The sequence below is a fragment of the Suricata suricatta genome, chromosome 8 (assembly GCF_006229205.1).
Source record: "Suricata suricatta isolate VVHF042 chromosome 8, meerkat_22Aug2017_6uvM2_HiC, whole genome shotgun sequence".
NCBI lineage: Eukaryota > Metazoa > Chordata > Mammalia > Carnivora > Herpestidae > Suricata > Suricata suricatta.
In genome coordinates, this window is record NC_043707.1 from 141,039,402 (window position 1) to 141,060,425 (window position 21,024).

At 64.1% G+C, this 21,024-nt stretch overlaps 3 protein-coding genes across 14 annotated transcripts; 1 reads left to right on the forward strand and 2 right to left on the reverse strand.

The window, feature by feature from the left end:
* The first annotated feature begins 6 nt into the window (after positions 1-6).
* Positions 7-11,176, forward strand: DVL1 (dishevelled segment polarity protein 1). 5 transcript variants are annotated; one of them, XM_029947163.1, is made up of 16 exons: positions 7-208; positions 4,338-4,407; positions 4,538-4,659; positions 4,875-4,978; positions 5,224-5,362; positions 6,167-6,260; positions 6,339-6,408; positions 6,505-6,644; positions 6,725-6,801; positions 6,880-6,947; positions 7,099-7,251; positions 7,945-8,076; positions 8,160-8,327; positions 8,406-8,612; positions 9,286-9,325; positions 9,819-9,906. In XM_029947163.1, exons 1-15 carry the CDS (start codon positions 39-41, stop codon positions 9,294-9,296), a joined length of 1,725 nt encoding a protein of 574 aa, XP_029803023.1. In that variant the 5' UTR covers positions 7-38; the 3' UTR covers positions 9,297-9,325; positions 9,819-9,906. The 5 variants fall into 5 exon arrangements, with proteins under 5 accessions (XP_029803023.1, XP_029803021.1, XP_029803022.1 ...); XM_029947161.1 differs by lacking the exon at positions 9,286-9,325 and having other exon boundaries at positions 9,819-11,176; XM_029947162.1 differs by lacking the exon at positions 9,286-9,325 and having other exon boundaries at positions 7,099-7,176; positions 9,819-11,176.
* Positions 11,177-11,456: 280 nt separating this feature from the next.
* On the reverse strand, positions 11,457-15,276 carry TAS1R3 (taste 1 receptor member 3). Its single transcript, XM_029947157.1, has 6 exons — positions 15,074-15,276; positions 14,670-14,970; positions 13,796-14,578; positions 13,482-13,685; positions 13,193-13,313; positions 11,457-13,045 (listed from the first exon to the last, which is right to left on the reverse strand). Exons 1-6 carry the CDS (start codon positions 15,274-15,276, stop codon positions 12,057-12,059), a joined length of 2,601 nt encoding a protein of 866 aa, XP_029803017.1. The 3' UTR covers positions 11,457-12,056.
* Positions 15,277-16,908: 1,632 nt separating this feature from the next.
* Positions 16,909-20,984, reverse strand: CPTP (ceramide-1-phosphate transfer protein). 8 transcript variants are annotated; one of them, XM_029946285.1, is made up of 5 exons: positions 20,891-20,959; positions 20,183-20,375; positions 19,206-19,247; positions 18,786-18,920; positions 16,909-18,535 (listed from the first exon to the last, which is right to left on the reverse strand). In XM_029946285.1, the coding sequence occupies exons 4-5, from the start codon at positions 18,905-18,907 to the stop codon at positions 18,010-18,012; spliced, it is 648 nt and encodes a 215-aa protein (XP_029802145.1). In that variant the 5' UTR covers positions 18,908-18,920; positions 19,206-19,247; positions 20,183-20,375; positions 20,891-20,959; the 3' UTR covers positions 16,909-18,009. The 8 variants fall into 8 exon arrangements, with proteins under 8 accessions (XP_029802145.1, XP_029802144.1, XP_029802146.1 ...); XM_029946284.1 differs by lacking the exon at positions 19,206-19,247 and having other exon boundaries at positions 20,183-20,333; positions 20,891-20,984; XM_029946286.1 differs by lacking the exon at positions 19,206-19,247 and having other exon boundaries at positions 20,143-20,375.
* Between the last annotated feature and the right edge of the window lie 40 nt (positions 20,985-21,024).

Sequence of the window (21,024 nt, forward strand, 5' to 3'; positions counted from 1 at the left end):
CCGGGAGCGCCGCGCGGGCCCCGCGCCGCCGCCGCGCCATGGCGGAGACCAAGATCATCTATCACATGGATGAGGAGGAGACGCCGTACCTGGTCAAGCTGCCCGTGGCGCCCGAGCGCGTCACGCTGGCCGACTTCAAGAATGTGCTCAGCAACCGGCCCGTGCACGCTTACAAATTCTTCTTCAAGTCCATGGACCAGGACTTCGGGTCAGTGGGCTGTGGGGGCCTGTGCTCCAGGACGGGTGTCCGCACCTGTCTGCGCCTGGGCAGGGCCTTGGGGAATCTTGGGACTGTGACTGGGGCCGTGCCTCCGCTCCCCGGGGTTGCTGTGCGTCCCACCTGACTGTGGCCTGAGCTGGGAACGAATGGCTGTCCCTGACTGCCTGTGCGGGAGCCCGAGAGCGCTGGCTGGTGTGCAGGAGAGGATCTTCGTTTCTCTCCCCCACTCTGGGACTGGGCCTGTGTGCCTGAGTGTGTTTGACTTGAGAATGGTCAAGGTCTGTGACCCAGGGTGAGCTGAAGTCATACCTTGGCACTTGTCAGACTCAGGATCCCACTGCCCCCCTTCGGTGGAAGGCAGGTGTTCAGGGCTGGCCTGGAGAGCTTGTGATTCACGGGGCCTGGGGTCAGAGGAAGGGGAGGGTAGGAGGGGGCAGAATCCCAGCGCCCAGTAGGCCCCCTGTAGTTAGCGTAGGGGAAAATAAGGTGCTCTAGGACACAGAGCAGTCTGTTGGGGTCTGCACAAGTTTCCAGAGGCTCAAGGCAGCCTCTCTCTGGACCCCTTCTCCAGGGTGCTGAGGATAAGACAGAAATCAAGGATCACTGGGGACCCTGGATTGTCCCTCCACCTGCCCCTGCCTGAGGGTTGCGGGTTGCTGGGTCTCTATCCCTGTTGAGCTACGTAGTATTTGGGTTCCTGGGAGCAGCCTAGGCCATCTACTGACTCTGGGCCGCCTCTGGGTCAGTGTCTCTATGTTCAGCCTTAGTGAGGGCTGTCTTGGGTGAGGGGATTTCCCGCTTGCACTGGGCTGGGCCTCTGGAACTCTGAGCAGGAGGCTGGCTGTCCACTTGAAGCTTTATCCGAGACCTGACCCAGCACAGCCACGGGTAACCTGAGTCCCCAGCTTAGCCGTGCTGGGGGGTGGGGTATTCAGAGGCCTCATGGGCTAAGCAGGTGTGCCTGGCCGCTCTCAGGCAGTCTGTGGCCTTGTGTTCGACTGTGTCTTGGGACTTTGACATTGAGGTCATTTCCTGGATTTCTGGTTTGCATGGACACCGGGCAGTCCCAGGGCAGGTCTAGCTGGGGCCGTTCTGGTTCTCAGGGGGCCCTTAGGTACATTCGGACAACTAGACTCTCTTGGGCACCACCACTACCGGCGAGAGGCAGAGAGTGAGGGTGTGTTCTTGGCAGCCCTGGCTGGGCTGGGGCAGTGGCCCCACCATGAGAGGGGTAGCCTGGCATCAGGGGCTGTGAGGAACACGCTGGTGAGTCTGGGCTTCCTGCCCCAACCTCCCATCCCACTGTGGGCCAGGCCCTGAGTTCCCAAAGCCTCTGTTCTGGCCACAGCTGGCCACCTAGTGAGGGAAGGGGGAGTCTGAGTCGTGGCCGCGGCCATGGCTCCGGGCCGGGTCCCACTCTCATTTTTGGCCAAGCAGGTGGGGATTCCTGCGTTCACATCCCACTTTTCCCATGAAGATCACAGCTATTCTGACCCAGCAGAGCCGGGGAAGGTCTCTGGGCCTATGGTGGGCTGGCCCAGAGGTGCCAAGCTTTGGCTTTGGTGAGCTGTGTGCAGGGAAGGGTGTGGGCCTGGCTTTTAGACTGTGAGGCACACGTTGAAGTTCCCTTGCTGCCAGGGCTGCCTTGCTGATTCCAGGCCTGGCTGGACTTGGCACTTAGTTCATCTGTCTGGCAGTGGCCCTGGCCTCTCCATCTCTGGGCCAGGAGCTCCGGTAGCTAAAGCCACCTGCCTGTGGGCTGTGTGAGGTCTCTGGGGCAGGGGGTGGGCCTGGGCCTGACCCAACTGCCTGGGTGAATGCCCACTCTGCCCTCCACAGCTGGTCTGTATCTTCAGTGGTGTCGGGAGAGTCCAGGGTGCAGAGGACTGGGCCCCCCTTGCCCTGGAGCCTGCAGAGCTGAGCTTGGGGGAGCTCTAGGATCAAGAGGTGGGGGGGCAGATGAAGGCAAGGTGGGGGCTGAGGATCCCTGACTCATGGGTCACGAGGGGACTCTTGGAGGCCTCCCCTGCTGTGTGCTAGCTGACTCTGTCATCGTCCTGCTCCATGGTGGGGAGGTCTGGTTGGGGGACCCTGTGCCTCTGGGCACACATTTGTGGCTAGCCCACTGGGAAGGGCTGGTCTGTGTCATGGTGTGGCCTCTGGGAGCACTGGAGGTCCTCCTGGGCCCATGGCTGTGCCCGGTTCTGAGGGCCCTGCTCTGTGCAGATTCCTCGCCAGGGCGAGTCTGCGGGGGCGGCAGGCGGGGCCGGATGGCCACAAGTTTGAGGTTAATCGGGACCTCGCCAGGAATTGTGAGGTTGAGGGCATGATACCAGTGGGGGGTGCCCCTGGCTGCCCACGCCTGGGGGTCTGTGGAGACTGCTCCTGAGGTCTGCTCTTCCACCTGGTGAGGCCCGGCCCAGGAGGGAGCCTCAGCATTGCTTGGAGGCGTTTCCCCCCAGCTCCAAGGAGGCCTCTCCTGCCCTTGTCTCTGCCTTGGAGCACCCAGAGATCATGCTGGCCAGGGGTGGGCAGCATCATGCATCCTGGAGAGAGTGCCTGTGCCTTGTCCTGGGCGCTCTGGTGTCCCTTGCCCCACCCCAGGTGTCTTGGGCTCGCTGGGTGGGGGCCTGCGCTCTCCCCCAGTGCCCCAGGCCTCAGGTGGAGGTCAGGATGCTCTGTTGTGCTGGTTGGAAGGCTTGGGTTCCTCAGGCTGGGGGGCGGGCAGGGAAGCAGGGACTCTGGGCCCTGGAGCATCTATACAGGGGTAGGGGGCAGCCCTAGCTGGCTGGTCATCTGGAATCTGAAGGCCCTGGCCAGGTGGGCAGTAGGGACCTGAGGTGCTTCTGGCATGTCTGCCCCTCGAGGAGCCAGGCAGGCCCTGTGATGTGGGGGCTGGGGCACTCATCTGCCTGGGGGGGGGGGGCTGAGTCAGAAAGGGCGGGGGGCTTGGGAATGGCAGGGGAGGCTGGGCCACCTGGGCTGTGAGACAGGAATCAGATCCCTCCCAAGTCTCTGTTGCTGCACTCACTCAGAGACCACACTCTCAGCCTGCTGGGCTCCCAGGAGGGCTTGCTCCAGGGCTCTGTCTGCTGGCTGTAGCCGGCAGAGCCCCAGGTGTCCCTAGGCCACCTTAGGTCTTCCTGTGGTGTCAGCCTGGCACGTGGCGTCTGCTGAGCTCGGGGCCCCATCATGGCTTCCCCTGGAAGCTCCACTCTAGGGCTGTGGGATGTGCTGCTGGGGCACAGACATGGCGTCTGCTCCCACTGGGGTGCCCACCTCATCGTCGCCTGTGCGGCTGACCCTGGCAGGGTGCCCCATCCTGCCCATGCTGGCCGTGTTTCTTCTGTCTTCCGAGGCCTGGGGTATTGGACAGTGGACTTGGGCCTTGCTCCCTGGGGGGAGCATGGGGTGCCGGCTCTGTGGGGACCTCCTGCCACCTGTGACTGCCCAGGACTAGCAGAGTCCAGGTGTCCGGGCTCAGCAGGTCACAAGACTGCTTCCTGCCTGTTCTGGCTCCCGTTTCTCCACCGGGCCCAAGTCCCGGATGTGGAAATCTCACTGTGTTGGGCAGGGTTGGGCTCCAGGGAGTAGGGCATAGGGGTACCTCCTGCTGCAGGCCTGACCCTGCCTGACCTGATCCCTGGGGGTGCGTCTGGGCCACAACCACTGCCTGCTCTGCCCCCCCCCCCCCCCCCCCCGAGCTGCCCCCGTGACCTGTGCCGGCTGCTGTTCTCAGCCCCTTGAATCGGACACCCGACTGCCCCCCCACCCCCGGCACCTGTGTCTGACCACAGAGTTGCAGGCTTCCCTCCCAGTTAGCACTGCTCTGGTCCTGTGTCCTGCCTGGGTACCTTCCTTATCCCTAAACCTCCCTGACCAGGGGCAGCGTCTAGACCTGGGCATTGTGGCTGCTAAGGCTTGCCAGCAGGGAGGGGTCCCCCAGAAGGGAGCATGTTGGGTAGGGGCGTCCACACACACTACATCTGGGCATGGGGCTGCATGCCCTGGGCGGGCACCCACCGTGGACAAGAGCGTGGGGAGGGCTCACCTCCAGAGTTGCACGCGTGCCCGCAGGCCCTCATGCAGGCGGCCTCATGGCCGTGTCTGCCCACAGGGTGGTGAAGGAGGAGATCTCTGACGATAATGCCAAGCTGCCCTGCTTCAACGGCCGCGTGGTCTCCTGGGTGAGTCCAGGGGATGTTGGCAGAGGATGCTAGGCTAGGGTGGGGGCTGGGCTTGGGTGAACCCATGTTGGGGTTGGGGGTGGGCCCCACAGGCCGGTGGGCGTCCCTGAGCCATCGCTCTCCTCCACAGCTGGTCCTGGCTGAGGGCGCACACTCGGACGCAGGGTCTCAGAGCACCGACGGCCACACAGACCTGCCCCCGCCTCTCGAGAGGACAGGCGGCATTGGGGATTCCCGGCCCCCCTCTTTCCAGTAAGGACTGTGGGTGGGTGGTCCTGAGGGGCCTGCTGCCTGCCAGACCTGTCGGGAGGAGGGGCAGCTGACCAGGGACCCATGGGCAGTAGAAACGGGTCAGCGGATGAGGGGCAGGCAGAGAGGCCCCATCTAGGTGGGTGGGAGAAGGGGAAAGGAGCTGGGAGGGCATTCGGGTACAGCCTGCCCTGGCCCACACCCTCTTGTGGGCGCAGCCCCAATGTAGCCAGCAGCCGTGATGGGATGGACAACGAGACCGGCACGGAGTCCATGGTCAGCCACCGGCGGGAGCGAGCCCGACGCCGGAACCGTGAAGAGGGTAACAAGGCCACACCCCAGACATCCCTGGGTCCCCATGGTGCACCCCATGTCCCTGCCTGCTCCCAGTTAACTGCACCCAACCACTGGGGGTTCCTGGGTAGAGACCCTAGGCCTGTGTGCACAGGACCCCACTGATCTTGCCCCCCTGCAGTCCCACAGTGATCTGCCAGCTCCTAGTTAAGCTGGTGCTCGAGGTGACACGAGGGACCCCATGGCCAGCTCCCCTGCTTGCTCTCCCCGCAGCTGGCCGGACCAATGGGCACCCAAGGGGGGACCGGCGGCGGGACCTGGGGCTGCCCCCTGACAGCGCGTCCACCGTGCTGAGCAGTGAACTTGAATCCAGCAGCTTCATCGACTCAGACGAGGATGACAACACAAGCCGGTGTGTGGGTGTGCATACAGATAGGTGTGCACGGGTGTGTTATAGGTGTGTGTATGTGTGGGAATGTGTGTGTGGGGGCATGTGCTTATAGGCGCATAATGGGTATGCACAAGTATGGATGTGTGTAGGTGTGGAACAAGTGTGCATAGAGGGGCATGTGTACAGACGCACACAGGGTAGTGTGGGCATGTGCGCATGGGTGTATGTGTGTGAACAGGTTTGTGTGTGCAGTCACATCCTGTGTGGGGGTGCAGGTGTGCACAGGTGTGTCCATGTGTGCATGAGCGTGTGTGACCCCGGGTGTGTGCTTGATTGCGTGGGCACGTGCATGTGAATGGGCATGTGTTTAGGTGAGTGTTACAGGTGTATGTGCACGAACGTGCTGGTAGTGTCTGTGTCTCCATTTTGCCTGAGAGAAGTGCTCTGCACACGTGTGGAAGGTGTGCGTGCTGTGTGTGTGTGTGTGTGTGTAGGGGTGTGCATGCAGGTGTGGGGGTGCATGTCGTATGTGTAGGGGTGTGCATGCAGGTGTGGGGGCTGTGCGCCGTGTGTGTGTGTGTGTGTGTGTGTGTGTGTGTGTGTGTAGGGGTGTGTACAACCAGGGGCTGAGTCTTCTGAGCAAACTGTACCCCATCCCCGTGTCTCCCACAATCGGCCTGGTTAAGGTGGAGAGCAGGACCCAACACCCATCACCTCCAATCCCTGCCCCGTGTGTGTTGGGGGGCACCCTGTTCTCCGCACCCCGCCTCATCCCTGCAGCATGTGGCCTGGCCCCTGACCTTCATGCCCCCTCCTGCCCCCCAGACTGAGCAGCTCCACGGAGCAGAGCACCTCCTCCCGGCTCATTCGGAAACACAAGCGCCGGCGGCGGAAGCAGCGCCTGCGACAGGCAGACCGCGTAGGTGGCAGGCCAGCGCTGGGTGGGGTCTGCCCTCCCGAAGCCCCACCCGCACCCCTCACTCATGTCGCTCCGCAGGCCTCTTCCTTTAGCAGCATCACGGACTCTACCATGTCCCTGAACATCATCACCGTCACGCTCAACATGGGTGAGGCCTCAGCGGGGCCCCTCCCCTGTGGGGTGCGGGGTGCCTGGGCGGGCTGGGCCCCATGAGCAGGCACCCGCTCACCCCTTGCCCCTGCAGAGAGGCACCACTTCCTGGGCATCAGCATCGTGGGGCAGAGCAATGACCGAGGAGACGGCGGCATCTACATCGGCTCCATCATGAAGGGCGGGGCTGTGGCTGCCGACGGCCGCATCGAGCCGGGGGACATGCTGCTGCAGGTGCGGGGCCGCGGGGAGCCGCTGGGGGCAGAGAGGTCAGCACCCCCACCCCCCACGCTGAGCCCCTCCCTGCCCTCCAGGTGAATGACATCAACTTTGAGAGCATGAGCAACGACGACGCTGTGCGGGTGCTGCGGGAGATCGTGTCCCAGACGGGGTGAGGTGCGGGGCGGGCAGGTGGCGTGCTGGGGGGCCCACACGGGGCCTTCCCTGGGTGACCTGCCCCACCCCACAGGCCCATCAGCCTCACGGTGGCCAAGTGCTGGGACCCGACCCCCCGGAGCTACTTCACCATCCCTCGGGGTGAGCGACCCCCCAGGGCTGACAGGGGAGCGGGGGGAGGGGGCTCACCCAGCCTGAAGGGCCTTTCCTCTGTGCCCCTGTGCTCCGGTGTGTTTTCTACACCCATCCGCGCGTTTGTCCATCCGTCTGTTACCCCATGGCGGCCACCCAGCTGACCCAGTTCGGCCCATCGACCCTGCCGCCTGGCTGTCCCACACGGCGGCGCTGACCGGAGCCCTGCCCCGCTACGGTACGAGCCCCTGCTCCAGCGCCGTCACGCGCACCAGCTCCTCCTCACTAACCAGCTCTGTGCCCGGCGCTCCGCGTAAGTGGCAGCTCAGGAGAGCAGGGACCTGAGGCACCAGGGTGAGGGACCCATGTGAAGTGCCCACTCAGCACAGTCACGCCTGGGGGCCGTTCTGCCAGGGACCCTGCTGACACGTGTGTCTGACCCTGCGCTGACACACGTGTGTGCCCTTATGCGCACCGTTTTGCCGGTTTGCTGTGTGTGGTGGGTGGAAAGGTGCCAAGAGGAGCCAGGCCAGCCCTGTGCTCCCTGCCCAGGGCTCTGTCTTGGCAGGGATGGGGAGGCAGCGCATGGGTGCGACCCCGTCTGCTTTCCTGCAGCTAACACGACTAACGGCCCTGAGCTAGCGGAGGAGTGGCGGGAGGGGGTGGTGGGGAGGCCTGCTCTCTCCCCTTGGGGGTCTGGCTTGCAGGGTGGGGGTGGCCTCACCCAGGTTTGGGCCCCAGAGCCTGATGAAGCATCTGCAGGGGTAGGAGACAAAGATTGAATCTCCCCAGCGCACACCTGCTCCCCACCCCTGGGGAGCGCCATCCTGTGGTCGGCGTGGGTCCCACAGTCACTAGACAGCCTCACAGTCTGGGCTCTGTGACCAGAGACCCTACCCAGAGCCTGATCTCTGAGATGGGGTTCAGCAGTGGGGCCTGGGGTGCACCCCAAGCCCTTCCCCTGCCCTCAGCTGCTCAGGGCTGAAGAGGGGGCCGTGCCTTGCAGAACTGGAGGAGGCGCCGCTGACCGTGAAGAGTGACATGGGTGCCGTGGTGCGTGTCATGCAGCTGCCGGACTCAGGCCTGGAGATCAGGGACCGCATGTGGCTCAAGATCACCATCGCCAATGCTGTCATTGGTGAGGGGTCCCCGCGGGGCCGGCTCCGGGCGGGCAGGGTCAGCACCCCCACGCTCTGTGCCCTGACGCATGCCGCGGGCCAGGGGCGGACGTGGTGGACTGGCTGTACACGCACGTGGAGGGCTTCAAGGAGCGGCGGGAGGCCCGCAAGTACGCCAGCAGCATGCTGAAGCGTGGCTTCCTGCGGCACACCGTGAACAAGATCACCTTCTCAGAGCAGTGCTACTACGTCTTCGGGGACCTGTGCAGCAGTGAGCGAGGGGCTGCGGGGCAGGGGGTCCCCGGAGGGCCTGCCCAGCCCGCCCTCACCCACCCTCCCCTCCCGCCAGATCTCGCAGCCCTGAACCTCAACAGTGGTTCCAGTGGGGCCTCGGATCAGGACACGCTGGCCCCACTGCCCCATCCCGCTGCCCCCTGGCCCCTGAGTCAGGGCTACCCCTACCAGTACCCGGGCCCCCCGCCCTGCTTCCCGCCCGCGTACCAGGACCCTGGCTTCAGCTACGGCAGCGGCAGTGCTGGCAGTCAGCAGAGTGAAGGTGAGAACCTGCTGGGCACCCGGCTCCCTGCTGTCCCCGCTGCCTGGCTCCACCCTGTGTGCCCGCTCCCCTTTGCCCTGTGCGCTCCCGCCTGCTCTGTGTTGAGGCCCTGGGTGCGCTCCTTCTGGAAGGGGTGAGTGGCTGAGCGGGACTGGGTGAACCCCGCAGACTTCAGTGGTTGTGTGTGTGCAGGAGGGGCTGTGGTCCAGGTGTGGCCGAAGCAAAAGGCCGGGAGATGACATGGAAGAGGGCGGTGGAGGGACCCCAGGACGCAGTGGAGGACAGACACCTCCCCACACACCCCCACCTCCCCTGCCCCTGCAGCCCAGCAGGGGGCCAGAGGGGGCGCTTTCACAGACAATTGCACGTCTACTCTGGGATGTGTGGAGAGCTAAGGAGGGGCTTGTTGGAGGAGTGGCCTGAGGCGCTCAAGTGCCACTGAGGCAGGAGAGGGAGGTCAGGCAGCAGCCCAGTAGATTCAAAAAAGGGTGGGAGAGAGAGGAGAGCAGGTCTAGGGCAGTGGTGCCCAGGGGAACGCTGTGCCGGCAGCCTGCGGACCCGGATAGGCCCAGCTGGTGGCAGCATGCCCCTGTGGGCGGGGACGGGGATGGGGGGGGGGCCTGGCCAGGCCTGCTGTGTGACTCATGCTATCCCTTGCTTTGTGCTGAGCAAGCCTTAGACTGAAGGACTAGCGAAGCGGACCCTCCGGGCCGGTAAGCCAGGGTCCTGCCCGGCGTCCCTCTCGGCATGTTCCCAGCCAGCTGGCCTTCTCAGGCTCCCCGCTCTTCCTGGGAGCCCGGGACCGGGGCTGAGCTGAGTAGCTGGCCAGAGCCTTGGGGCTGGACGGAAGGCGGGTCTTTGTGGGGGGGGGGGGCCCAGGATGGCCGACGGGAGCACCAGGCACACAGGGCCTCACTGGTGCCTCAGGTTCTCAGCTGCAAGATCAGGCGTCGGGGTGAGATGGAGGCACCGAGCGGGCCCCGGAGTGTCCCTGCCTGCCACCGCTCGCCCTGCGCGCCACCCCACCCCCACTCCCTTGCCCCAAGCTGCTGCCGCTGCTCTGGTTTCTCTGAGAGGGGCCGGCCTGCCCTCCTGTCTGCATGGCTGCCCCCCCCCCCACCCCGAGACCACAAGGCTCTGCCCCGGGGGCCTGGAATTGGCAGGGCCTCACACTGTCTCGTTCCTCCCTCCGCTCCTTGACTCCAGGAAGCAAAAGCAGTGGGTCCACCCGGAGCGCCGGTGGCAGCAGCCGGCGGGCACTGGGCCTCGAAAAGGAGCACCGGGCGGCTGGAGCTGGAGGCAGTGGCAGTGAGTCGGACCACGCAGCACCGAGCGGGGTGGCTGGCAGCAGCTGGAGGGAGCGTCCAGCTAGTCAGCTCAGCCGGGGCAGCAGCCCGCACAGCCAGGCCTCGGCTGCCGCCCCGGGGCTCCCCCCGCTGTACCCCCTGACAAAAGCATACTCAGCAGTGGGGGGGCCGCCTGGGGGGCCGCCCATCCGGGAGCTGGCTGCTGTTCCCCCAGAGCTGACGGGCAGCCGCCAGTCCTTCCAGAAGGCCATGGGAAACCCCTGTGAATTTTTTGTTGACATCATGTGACTGAGGAGAGAGTGCCTTCAGCTGGGCCCTGTGGTGGGGGAGCCAGTGGTCCTGGCCATTCCTGCATGGGCCCTGCCTCCGGAGCTTGCGTGGGCTTGCCTTATTGGTGGCTGGCCTGCCTCAAGCCAGCCTGTGCTTTCGTGCACACAGGGGCCATGTTGTGGGGCCCAGGCCTGGACAGAGAGTGGAAGTGGGATGGGGGGATGGGCAGAGGGCAGCCCAGACTGCCATGATCTGGACTCGGCCACCCGTGCATCCCTGTTCCGGGTGGCTTGTGTCCACGCAGATCCTGGTGGGGAGCCCCCGTCTCTCGGTGCCCTTGGAGCACCTCTGGGCTCCCGCTCGCCCATAGAGCCGTGCCCTGGGCTTCAGGCTAAGCTGAGAAGTAGCTGCTGGGCCGGGGCCCCCTGTTGGCCCAGGTCACAGCCCGCCCCTCCCCGCCTCTCCCTGGGCTGGGTTGGCCCTCTCAAAGGTGGAATCAGAGCCCCCGGGCTCCTCTGTGGATGCCCAGGGTAGGGATCTAATTTATTTATTTATTGTCTGGCCTGTGTCCACTGGGGAAGGTAGTGGCCAGGTCAGCTGCCCCACACCGCCTCCCCTCCTTGGACTCAGACTGAATGCAGGGACACAGGGTGTGTCTGAAAGTGGGCCGGTTGGTGAGGGAGAGACAGGAGAGGCATGTGTTTGAGCTGGCAGTGGTGGGGATGTGACCCCGAGGGGCAGGGGCACGGATGCACGCAGCTGCTGCAGGGGCAGGGTCTGGGGGAGAGGGGGTAGGCAGCCCACCCTTCCTTGCTGTTCTCGGGTGACTGCCCACCCACTCACACCGCTTCCTTCCTGGCATTTCTGGCCTGCACACATCTGCGCTGTAGATACTGTATCAAGTCAGAGTGTCCGTCCAGATAGTTAATAGAGCTGCTTCTGTGTAAATGCTATTTTAAAGACTAAAAAGCATTTAATTTTATGGGACTGATGTGTGAACTGTGTCTCTTCTCTCCTGCTGGGCTACCTCAGGAAACTTGTCCAGCCTGCCCAGGACCTGGATAAGAGCTGACCCAGGACTGGCCAGGTGCTGCCCTCTGGGTTCCCCACCGTCCGCAAGGCTCTGTCCTCGGTGCTGGCTGCCAGCAGGGTCCAGGCGGCTGGTCTTCTGTCCGTGGTGCTGGCTTCTGGCTCCAGGGGTCTTGGTCATGGGTGCTGGCCTTGGTGCTGACCCCCTCTTCCCCCCCCCCCCCCACCTGGACTTTGTCCACGGTGCTGGTGGCAGCTGACCCCATTTTCCCTGCTGGGGTTGGGCCAGAGAGGGGACCGAAGTTGGGTGTCTCCCTCACCCACTAAGTGGGGTTCTGCCCTGTGCACTGTTCCTGCGCCACCCTGGGACCCATGGTGGATCACATGCTCCTGCGGAGGAGGCAGCACAGCTCCAGCCCACCCACCGGCCTCCCACCCCTGTGATGCTCGGAGAGGGTGTTGGCTGGGGTCTCCAGGCTGGGCCTGGCCAGACAAGTGACACCCAGCTTGGCCTTTAGATGGTCTGGCTAGGGGCTCTTGGCCTGAGCTACAGGAGCCCCAAGGAAACTTTCATGGGATTTATTCTGGAACAGTGGGGCTGCATCGCCTAGGTAGGCCCTGGCCAGGGCTTGACTGAGATGGGGCAGAGCCTTTCTGTGGCCCCAGGCGGGTGCTGAGGCCCTTCACGAATGCTGCAGGCCCCAGGGTCACTGGTGACATCCAGGTCAGCAGTCAGCCTGCCATCAGGACCTAGAACTGGGGGTGGTCTCGGCAGTTGGGGTACTGCCTGGGTTGCTTCATAACAACTTGGTTGGGGTCATCTCAACTAAGTCTAGGTTCACTGTGGTGAGGTCACTGAATCTGGGGTCACTTGTTTTTGCCTCGAGTCTCCCCTCCCCTGCCCCTCACTGCTGCTCTGTCCTCTGGTATTGTCTCCCAGGAAGAACTCAGGGGTGTTGAGCTCTGGCTGCTGCAGCAGCAGGTAGCACTTGGGCAGGTGGAAGGTGACCAGGATACCCAGGGCACAGAGAAGGATGGTGCCCATCTGCACGGCGGGCTGGTGGACCACGTGCACATTGGCAAAGAGGGGCACAAAGGAGATCCAGGTGATGAAGTAGGCCAGCATGGCGAAAGTGAGGCCACGGGCGCCGTTGTAGCGGCCTGGCTGGCTCTGCACCAGGAAGGTGCCCAGGAAGCAGAGGAAGGCCAGCATGGCATTAGTGGCATGCACTAGGCCAAAGCTAATCCAGGAGCGCACCCGGCAGTGCACCAGCGCCTCTGTGGGCAGCAGCCACCAGTCTGTCACCACCTCTGGCGGGAAGGCCACCAGGTACCAGGCACACAATGTGGCTTCTGCCAGCATAGCAAGCAGCACCAGTAGCCAGGCCCAGAATCCCCGCAGGCGGCCACGCAGCTCATCAGCCCAGCTTGGTGGCAGCTCTGACCCCACAAATATCTCGGCCGCTTGCAGGAAGAGTGTGCTCAGGCAGCCAGTGAGTGGGAGGTGGAGCAGCGGCTGCTGGGCCAGGCAGCTGGCAGGGCCTGGCTTGCCAGGGAACAGGAGCACACTGAGGCAGACAAGGCCCAGGCAGGCCAGGCCGAAGCAGGCCCGCGGCCCACCTGAGGCCCGAACCAGCGGGCTGTCCCGGTGCCAGATGAAGAGCCCCAGGGCCGCCAGCACCAGGCCCAGCGCCAGAGCCAGCAGCATGAGCAGCGCCAGCACGGCCGGCTCCCCCCATGCCAGAAACGTGGGCTTGCGGGGGAAGCAGCGCGTGCTCCGGTCTGGGGACCACTGGTCCTGGTCACACTGGGTGCAGAGGAGGTCATCTGTGGTGTGGGAGGAGAGAGGGGGCGCTGGAGGGACACAGGCTCCTCTGCCTCACTCCCACCTGCCCTGGCCTCAGGGTTGGACTTGGTGCCAGGGTGTGAGACGGTGTGGGTCCCTGCCCCCACTCAGCCTCGGGGGGTGCTTACCTGGGTTGCGCTGGTAGCTGCCTGCCTTGCAGTCCACGCAGTCATAGCAGCAGGAGTGGAAGCCCTTCACGCGGCGCACCTGGCCCTCCCTGCACTGCCGGGAGCACTGGGACACGGGCTGCTGGCATAGGCCCTCAGGGCTCGGGCAGTGCTCGGCTGGGTGCACCCGCCCGGACCTGCGGACGGTCCCCTGCTGCCCCCCACCCCCACCCCGCAGGCGGGGTCCGGAGCTCGCTCCTGGCTGAGGGGAAAGCCGCTGTGCAGCTGGGACCTGCCACCCAGCGCTCACCTGCTTTCCCGGCGTGTGCCAGCGCATCTGGGAGCGCCAGAGCTCCAGACGGCCACTGAAGGTGCCTACGGTGCGCAGCTCGGGTGTCAGCTCCCGCCACACCCACAGTTTCAGGTCATAGGCCATGTTCACGTTCCCGCTGGCATCGAACCGCAGCACCAGGCCGCGCGCACGGAAGCTCATGTTGTACATGTTCTCTAGGAGCTGGTGGGTGTGGTGGAGCAGGTGGGTGCGGCCGGGCCAGGAGCTGCCACGAGCCCAGATTCCCCACCGAAATCCCACTCTCCGGAGTGCGGGGGCTTCCTCGCCCTTACCTGCCAGGGCCGCACAGGCTCTCGCGGGGGGCAGCCCGAGGCGTCGCACAGCAGCGTGTTGTGAAGGGCCTGGGCCACGGCGTACACAGCCGCGTAGGCAGCGAAGGTCTGGTGGTGCAGCAGCCCCGCAGACACGTTCTCTAGCGTGATGTGGTCACACTGGGGGCAGCGCGGCCCCACCACGTGCTCCTCCAGGCCCGGCTGTTCGGCATCGAGCGAGGCGCAGAAGGTGGGGTCCGCAGCCAGGGCCAGGCGGGTCTGCACGTACGCTGGAAACTCGGGGATCGGGGCGCCCTGCTGCAGGAAGCCGAGCACAGTGCCCACTTCAGCCATGCCAGGCAGCGTCATGACCAGGTCCGAGGTCAGCCAGGCCTCGCTGGCTACCCACACCTTGGGCGAGAGCTTGCCGCGGATGCTGTAGCTGAAGAGGGTGCGGGCGGCGTGGGCAGAGGCGAACAGCACCACCACCTGCACACTGCTCTGGTTCACCTGGTGCAGCAGGCTCTGCACGGTGCCCAGCCGCGGGCTGCCCCCGTGCGGCAGCGGCACCAGGCCCTCGTGCGCAATGCAGATGCCCCTGGCGTTGGCCAGGCTGGAGAAGAGGCTCAGGCCCTGCCGGCCATACTCGTCATCGCTGCCCACTGCCGCCACCCAGTTCCAGCCAAGCTCCTGCAGCAGCTCCACCATGGCCGTCGCCTGCACTTGGTCGCTGGGCACCGTGCGGAAAAAGGACGGGAAGACCTCCCGGTTGCTCAGCCGGTCGGTGCTGGCGCCGTAGCTGACCTGCGGAGGCCGGGAGGCACCTCCTGATGTGGGGGCTCCTATGTGCAGGGCCAGTGGGGGCGGGTGGCACTGGGAGAGGTGGGGGGCGCACCTGAGGCACGAGGAAGAAGCTGAAGAACTTGCTGGTGACGAGGGCGAGCTCGGACGAGTAGGGCCCGATGACAGCCAGCACGCGGGGCTGGTACTGGGTGTAATTGCAGTAGGCGGCAATGTTGCAGCTGCCTGCTTTGGCCATGAATATGAGGCTGGGCTTCATGGCCACCACGGGCTCTGAACACGTGTCATAGAGGTCATAGCCCAGGTGCAGTCCAGGCAGCAGGGCGGACCCGTTGTTGATCTCCTCCACCGCCATCTTCATGGCCAGTGCCCAGAGCAGGCCCAGAGACGAGAACCTGGGGCCACAGGGGCTGTGGGTGGCCGACGCCTCATCCCCCCTCAGGAGCGCCCCCGACCCGAGCCACTCCCAGCTTTGCTCCCCACCCCCTGCATTCCTACCTGGTGCACACGGTGGCATTGGGCTGCAGCCTGTCACCAAGATCTGTACCGTCGACTGAGCCCAGAGGGAAGAGTCCGCCCAGCACATAGTCCCCTTGCATCCTGAGCTGCCGGGACAAGCACAGTGGGGCACCCTTCCCGCGGCCCAAGAGAGCCGTGAGGCCCAAGAGAGCCGCAAGGCCCAGGAGAGCCAGGCTGGGCATGGCAAGGATGGCAAATGAGAGAACAGGGTGGGGGCCCCAGCTATAATGAATTGGGGTAGGGTGTGGGCAGGGAATTTGCTTAGCAAAGTCCTCGCCTGTCTGCACCTGCGGAGCCCAGGGGCCCCCTGGAGACACCCTCGATTCCCAGCCCTGTAGGTTGGCACTCTCTGGACTCTTTGATCCTGATGCCACAACCAGGCTCTCTGAATGAGCAACCACTGACCATGATCTTGTTACCTACCTGTGCCCAAGCCCCTCTGCACCCACCCCATTGCTGGAAGGTGGGGAGAGGGCACTCAGGATGTCTCTACCAGAGGGTTCTGGGGTCTCCAGCTGTCTGTGGGAAGTGCCAGTGCCCCGAGGAGCAGGTACACTGTCTCCAGCCCTGGGGATGGCTGTCAGCAGCCGGGGGTGGGGGCCCCTCTGCAGGCTCAGCGGCCCAACTAGGAGGCCAGCGGCCAGCCAGCCGGTCTGGTCTCCACCCTGTGGCTGGGGCGGGCAGGGCCCCAGGGTGGATCAGTGCAACTTGAAAGTCTGGGCCGTTGCTCTGCTAGGGGTCTGAGGCCTGGAAACTTTGGGGCCCCTGAGCCTGGCTGTGCCCACACTGAGCCTGAGCTCTTGACATGGCAGGTGCCTCCTCTGGGGACAAAAGGTCACAGTCAGGCCTGCAGAACACTGCATGCAAATGAGGGAGGAAAGACCATAACCAAATGGGCCTCTGAAGCTGGGTTAGCACCAGGTGTGTGCAGGGGAGCCCCTGATGATTGCCAGCATTCCCACTTAGCCTCTGGGCACCCGACAGCAGGCTCACGGGTGGATGTGCCCATTAGGCACCAGAGGAACTGGGGGAGGCTACTGACGCCCCTGGAGTGGAGTGGGAGAGCCCCCCCCGCCCCCCGACTGGGGCCTGGCAGACGTTCAGAGGTAGTCTGCGATCGGGTCTCGGCCACCTGCCGGGGAGGGCCTGCTGCGCGGCGCTCCCAGGACACGCACATCCAGGTGCGCAGCACACAGGTGATGCGCTGCGGCTGCACACGTAACGCACACACAGTTGCACTCCACGTATACAGTGCATGGGGCCTGCACGTTTGTGCACACACGTGGACCCCAGGCTATCCTCCCGGGCTCTGGCGCCACATGGTGCTGTGGTCCTAACTAGGCCTAGGGCGGTGCTGGACAGGGTGACGCAGCAGACCTAGAGCTGGTGGAGGTGGGGCTGGACACGACTATTTGGGTCTGACATGTGTCCTCTCTGTCCCAACCACTTTGTGGTAAGAGGAAGCTCCCCTCCACAGGCTGCGGGCTCGGCAGGTCTTTCTTCTCCCCACGAGCCGTGTAGCTGGCCTCAGACCTGCCCTTCCAACCCAGGCCCTGTGTGATTCTCTTTTCTCAACCACAAAATGGGGATAATGTGGACCTCGGCAGGGACTTGGGGGGCCAAACTAAAGCCTGCACAAGGACAGATGGTAGCACCCCCCTGCCCCTTGCTGGCCAGGACATGACTCGGGTCCCCATGGTTGCCACTGCCCTGTGAGCCTGGCAGTGGGGCCTCAGCCCCCACGGGGTCATGGCCCCCTTCAGCTAAGCAGCTGCTTGACGCAGCAGACAGCCCCCGTCCCGAAGCGCGCCACCTGCTGTACATGTGGACTTTATTGATGTTCAAAAACCCATCACCTGTATTACACTTTCCCAGGGTCTCTGCGGGCTCACACTTATACACATCTCTGTATGGTGGATACAGTCCCCTCAGCATTGAGGGCCCTGAGATCACAATGAAGAGCCAGTAGGAGACGCTGGGCCCCCAAGTGCCTGATGACAGCTGGCCTGTGAGCTAGGCTAAAGGGTGCAGGCTCTGTCTGCGTGCTGTATCACCCTGGGTCTCCTGAGCTCTGTGGGGACGGGCCAGCAGGGGGCAGGGAGGGAGGAGCACAGCATCTTGTTGGATGGTGGGGAGGGAGAGGCCAGCACTGGACCAGTGGAGTTGTGGGCTCCCTAGAGCTTTGGAGCTGTGCTGTGCAGACTCGCACGGAGCTGCCCAGGGGACACCCCCGAATCAGGGTGGCTGCAGAGCTAGAGGCAGGGCAGGCCTCCGCTCAGGGCTTGGGCTGCTGGCGGCTGCTGCTGAGGACATGTGGGACCCTGGCTAGCAAGGAGGTGAGGGGCAGGGAGAGAGCCCGCACTGCCCACTGCTGCCCAGGGGTTCCATCCCTGTCCTGGGGACAGCCTGCCCTGTGTGGAGGGGCCCGGGGCACCAGGGCACAGACACTGCACCCAGGGCCTGACACCGAGATGGGCCAGGGATGGATAAGCACCTGCTGGGTGAGTTTGCTGGCAAGCAGGATGAAGTCTCTGCATTGTGGGGACCTGTGACCTGGCCCCATGTCGTGGACTTGGCTCACAGGCAGGGGCAGCTTTCCAGGGTTTTGCATGAACACTGATACTGCCCTTACCCTCCCTGCCTTCTGCACTTTACCCATCTGGACGAGGCCTGATTAGACACATGTAACTTGGTTGAGGGTAAAGCAAAGACGCCCTTGGCTAGAGCAAGACAAGGGAGGAGCAGATGGCCAGGGCTCGCCTTTTCTGTCACAGCCCATGTGCTGCAGCCTAGAAGTACAGCCTAGGTGGGCTCTGCTGGGCCTGGAGCTCAGCTAGTAGGGGGAAATGGGGCACCCACAAATCTCCATGGTGGGCCTGATGGGCTCTGGCCACCCCTGCCCCGCCTGTGTGCCCTCAGGGCAGGTTCAGCAGGGAATGCTCGGCATAGAGTCTTTGGGAGACATTGTAGACGCGCTCGATGAAGGGCAGGGCCTCGCCCAGCATCTCCACAGCCCGCTCTGGGGACCCCACGTTCATGGCCTCCAGGAAGACCTTGCGTGTGGGCAACGTACAGAAGGCCACGGTGACGGCCCGGCGGATGATCCAGGGGTGGTAGGCAGCTAGAGAGGCATTGTAGGAGTCGGTGCAGAGCGCGGCAGTACGTGCGTCCTCGGGGCTGGTACGCAGACCTTCCAGGAAGAGCTGCAGCCAGCGCAGGGCACGGTGCAGCCGAAGCACCGTCCGGCAGCCCGAGTCGGGGTGTTGGGAACGCCGTTCCAGGTCCACCAGCTGGTTGCCCACCTCGTAGGCCACCATGGACTGCAGGCTGCTGTAGTGCTCCCGCTGTGGGCCGCTGCACAGGCGCTCCATGATCTGCAGCTTTGCAGTGACATCCTTCGAGATGAAGGAGAAGATGGCACCCAGGCTGTTCAGGAACCTGCTTGAAGAGAAGCAGGAATTCAGCCCGGGGTGCAGGGGAGACCTCCCCCCCACCTCCTGGGGTACACGTCCACCTGCAGGCCGGGGTGGTAAGGCTCAGTGCTGCCAGCCAGCTGACGAATGAGAAAAGCTGAGCGGCCCCGGGCAGGCAGGAGCCTGGTGTGCACAGTGCACAGCCCAGCACGGGGGAAGCGTGGCCAGCAAGGCCCCACGTTCGTGTGGAGGCCTGCAAGGCCGTGCCCCGAATGTACCTGACCAGCCCCCTCCAGCCAGCAAGGTAGTGATCCAGCAGCACCTCCTCCTCCTCGTTGAGACACTGCTTGAAATTGACTAAGACGACTTTCAGGTTGAAGTCCGACTCCAAGTCACCCATTTTTCAATACACACTGAAACACAGGGAATCAGGCTGGCCGGTTGTCTCCCCGAGTCAGCTCACTCCCTGAGCCATTCTTTCAGGGTGGGGGGTAGGAGCAGTCAGAAAGCAACAGCTGGGATCCCGCTGCCCCCTGATGAAAGCCCACAGTGGGACCCATCCCCCCGTCAGCCCCCTTCTCCCCTGGGGCTTGCTTCACTCTGCTTGGGCCACAAGCCCGAACCCAGTGACCTGATGCTGCCCTTGGCCTGGCCCCGCCGTGTCGCTCAGGTTTGTCCCACCACCGTGCGGGTCTCACCTACAGCGTGTGTTCTTGCTTGTCTCTCTCACTAGAGCGCACCTGTTTTTACCAGTTGGAGAAACACCTGCTGAGGCCCTGCCCAGAGCCAACCACTCTCCCATGAGATGAGCAGCCCTATCAGAGCAACATTCTCGGGGCGGGGGGGGGGGGGGTGTCAGACAGAAAAAAACCAGAAAATTCCAACACGGTAAGTAAGAAGAGGTGAGCAGTATGGAAAAAGACAGTAGAGTGAGGTGGAGGGCCATGGGGGGTGGCCAGGTGGGCTGTGTCCTTCCCGAGAGCCAGAGCAGGGGCTGCAGGGTCAGCACTGCCAGACACACAGACACCAATCTTTTCCTACTGGAGCTGTACAGGTCCCATACAAAAGGCGGCTGGGCCAAAGGTCCTTCTACACTCTGAAGACAGCCACAAGGAAACTTCCGGAAGTGCCCCAGGCCAAAGTCCTGCCCTAGATTCTGCTTACATTAATATAGTTACTCCATAATCATTCAACTGCCCACATACTGAGTGGGCGTCCTCGGTAACCCGGCCTCTGCAGTTGGGCTCTGATGGTCCCTGGGGACTCAGCTGCGTCTCACCATCCAGGATGAGCTCTCACCTCACTGGGCCTGGAGGTCCTGCACCCTAAGTGCTGGGAGCCCTGCAGGGCTTCTCCGCTAGGGAGGCAGACTGCCCAAGCTGTGGCAAGAACCCCAGCCAGGGCAAGACATGCGGGTGACCTTGCAGGTTCTGTCTTCCACTCTGGGGGCAGGTAACTCACTGTCCTAAGACTTGGTCCTTCATTTCTGAGGAAATGGGCCAGCACGTCCTGCCCTGTCCACCACCCAGGCTGCCAAAAGCATCTGATGGGGCCTAGTGGCTGCTGAGGCCCTGGAGGCCCCATGGGTTGGGCCACATGCTTGGCATTGGGCGAAGCCCCCAGAGGTGAGCTCACCCTGTTTTCAGGTATGGGAGACTGCTGTGCCTGGCCTCACCTCCGGAAGGTGGTGCTCCAGAAACTTCCGGCACGCCCCTCCCCTCTCTCGGGGCCTGTCTTCTGTCCACTGAGCAGAGGGTCTCTGAAGCCTTCAGGGCTACCTTCCTGGCCACCAGACATCCTGTGGGTCTGGCCTTCCTGTCCAGAACCTGAGCCAGCAGCCAAGAGGATCTGTTGGGAGTCTTTCAGAGCTTGGAAACAACAGGAAGGACACTGGCTGTGCAGCCGGGGCAGGCAGCCTGCCAGCTCTGAGGAGGTGATGCAGGGCACCGCCAAAGCTTCCCCAGGGTCAGCTCACAGCCCCAAGGTCAAGTCTCGGCAGGAGAGCTGCCTGAGCACCCCAGCTCTGTGGCTGACAGCAGGCTGAAGGCCCCCACTCGAGAAGGGGGCACCCACCCTGGCACCCCAGGCCCAACCGGCAGGAGCAGGGCCCTGTTCAGGAAGCTCTGCAAGTTTCGTTCAGGAAGGGAGCTCCAGGTAGCGCCGGGCTGGGACCCGGGTCTCGGGTAGACGGGGGCCCTAGGAGTCCCGCTCCAGCTGAGGCCCAGGGATTGAGCAAGAGCCCGGCGTCCGGGGCGGCGCGGAAGCCGAGTCCTCGGCCGCTCCCTCCCGCGCCTGGTCCCCTGGGGACGCCCAGGCCCCCCTGTCCAGTTCGGTTGCCATCTGTTCCCCTGCCTCGGGCCCGAGCCTGCCGCCCGCCACTCACCTGTGCTGCAGCTGTTCACCTGCGCCGCAGCCGCAGCCGCTGCCGCGGCCCCGGAGCCCCGCCCGCGACCACCGCCCTGCAGTCTAACATTGGCTGCCGGCTGTCCAATCCCGAGGCTCAAACGCACGGGCGGG

Coding starts and splice junctions, on each gene's coding strand:
- DVL1 (XM_029947158.1), top strand. CDS start 39: ATGGCGGAGACCAAGATCATCTATCACATGGATGAGGAGGAGACGCCG. Junction 7,252..7,944: donor CTCTGTGCCCGGCGCTCCGC/GTAAGTGGCAGC, acceptor CGTGCCTTGCAG/AACTGGAGGAGGCGCCGCTG. Junction 8,077..8,159: donor CATCGCCAATGCTGTCATTG/GTGAGGGGTCCC, acceptor GCCGCGGGCCAG/GGGCGGACGTGGTGGACTGG.
- TAS1R3 (XM_029947157.1), bottom strand. CDS start 15,276: ATGCCCAGCCTGGCTCTCCTGGGCCTTGCGGCTCTCTTGGGCCTCACG. Junction 14,971..15,073: donor AATGCCACCGTGTGCACCAG/GTAGGAATGCAG, acceptor CTGTGGCCCCAG/GTTCTCGTCTCTGGGCCTGC. Junction 13,314..13,481: donor GGCACACGCCGGGAAAGCAG/GTGAGCGCTGGG, acceptor GGCCTATGCCAG/CAGCCCGTGTCCCAGTGCTC.
- CPTP (XM_029946284.1), bottom strand. CDS start 18,907: ATGGGTGACTTGGAGTCGGACTTCAACCTGAAAGTCGTCTTAGTCAAT. Junction 18,536..18,785: donor GGCTGGAGGGGGCTGGTCAG/GTACATTCGGGG, acceptor CTTCTCTTCAAG/CAGGTTCCTGAACAGCCTGG.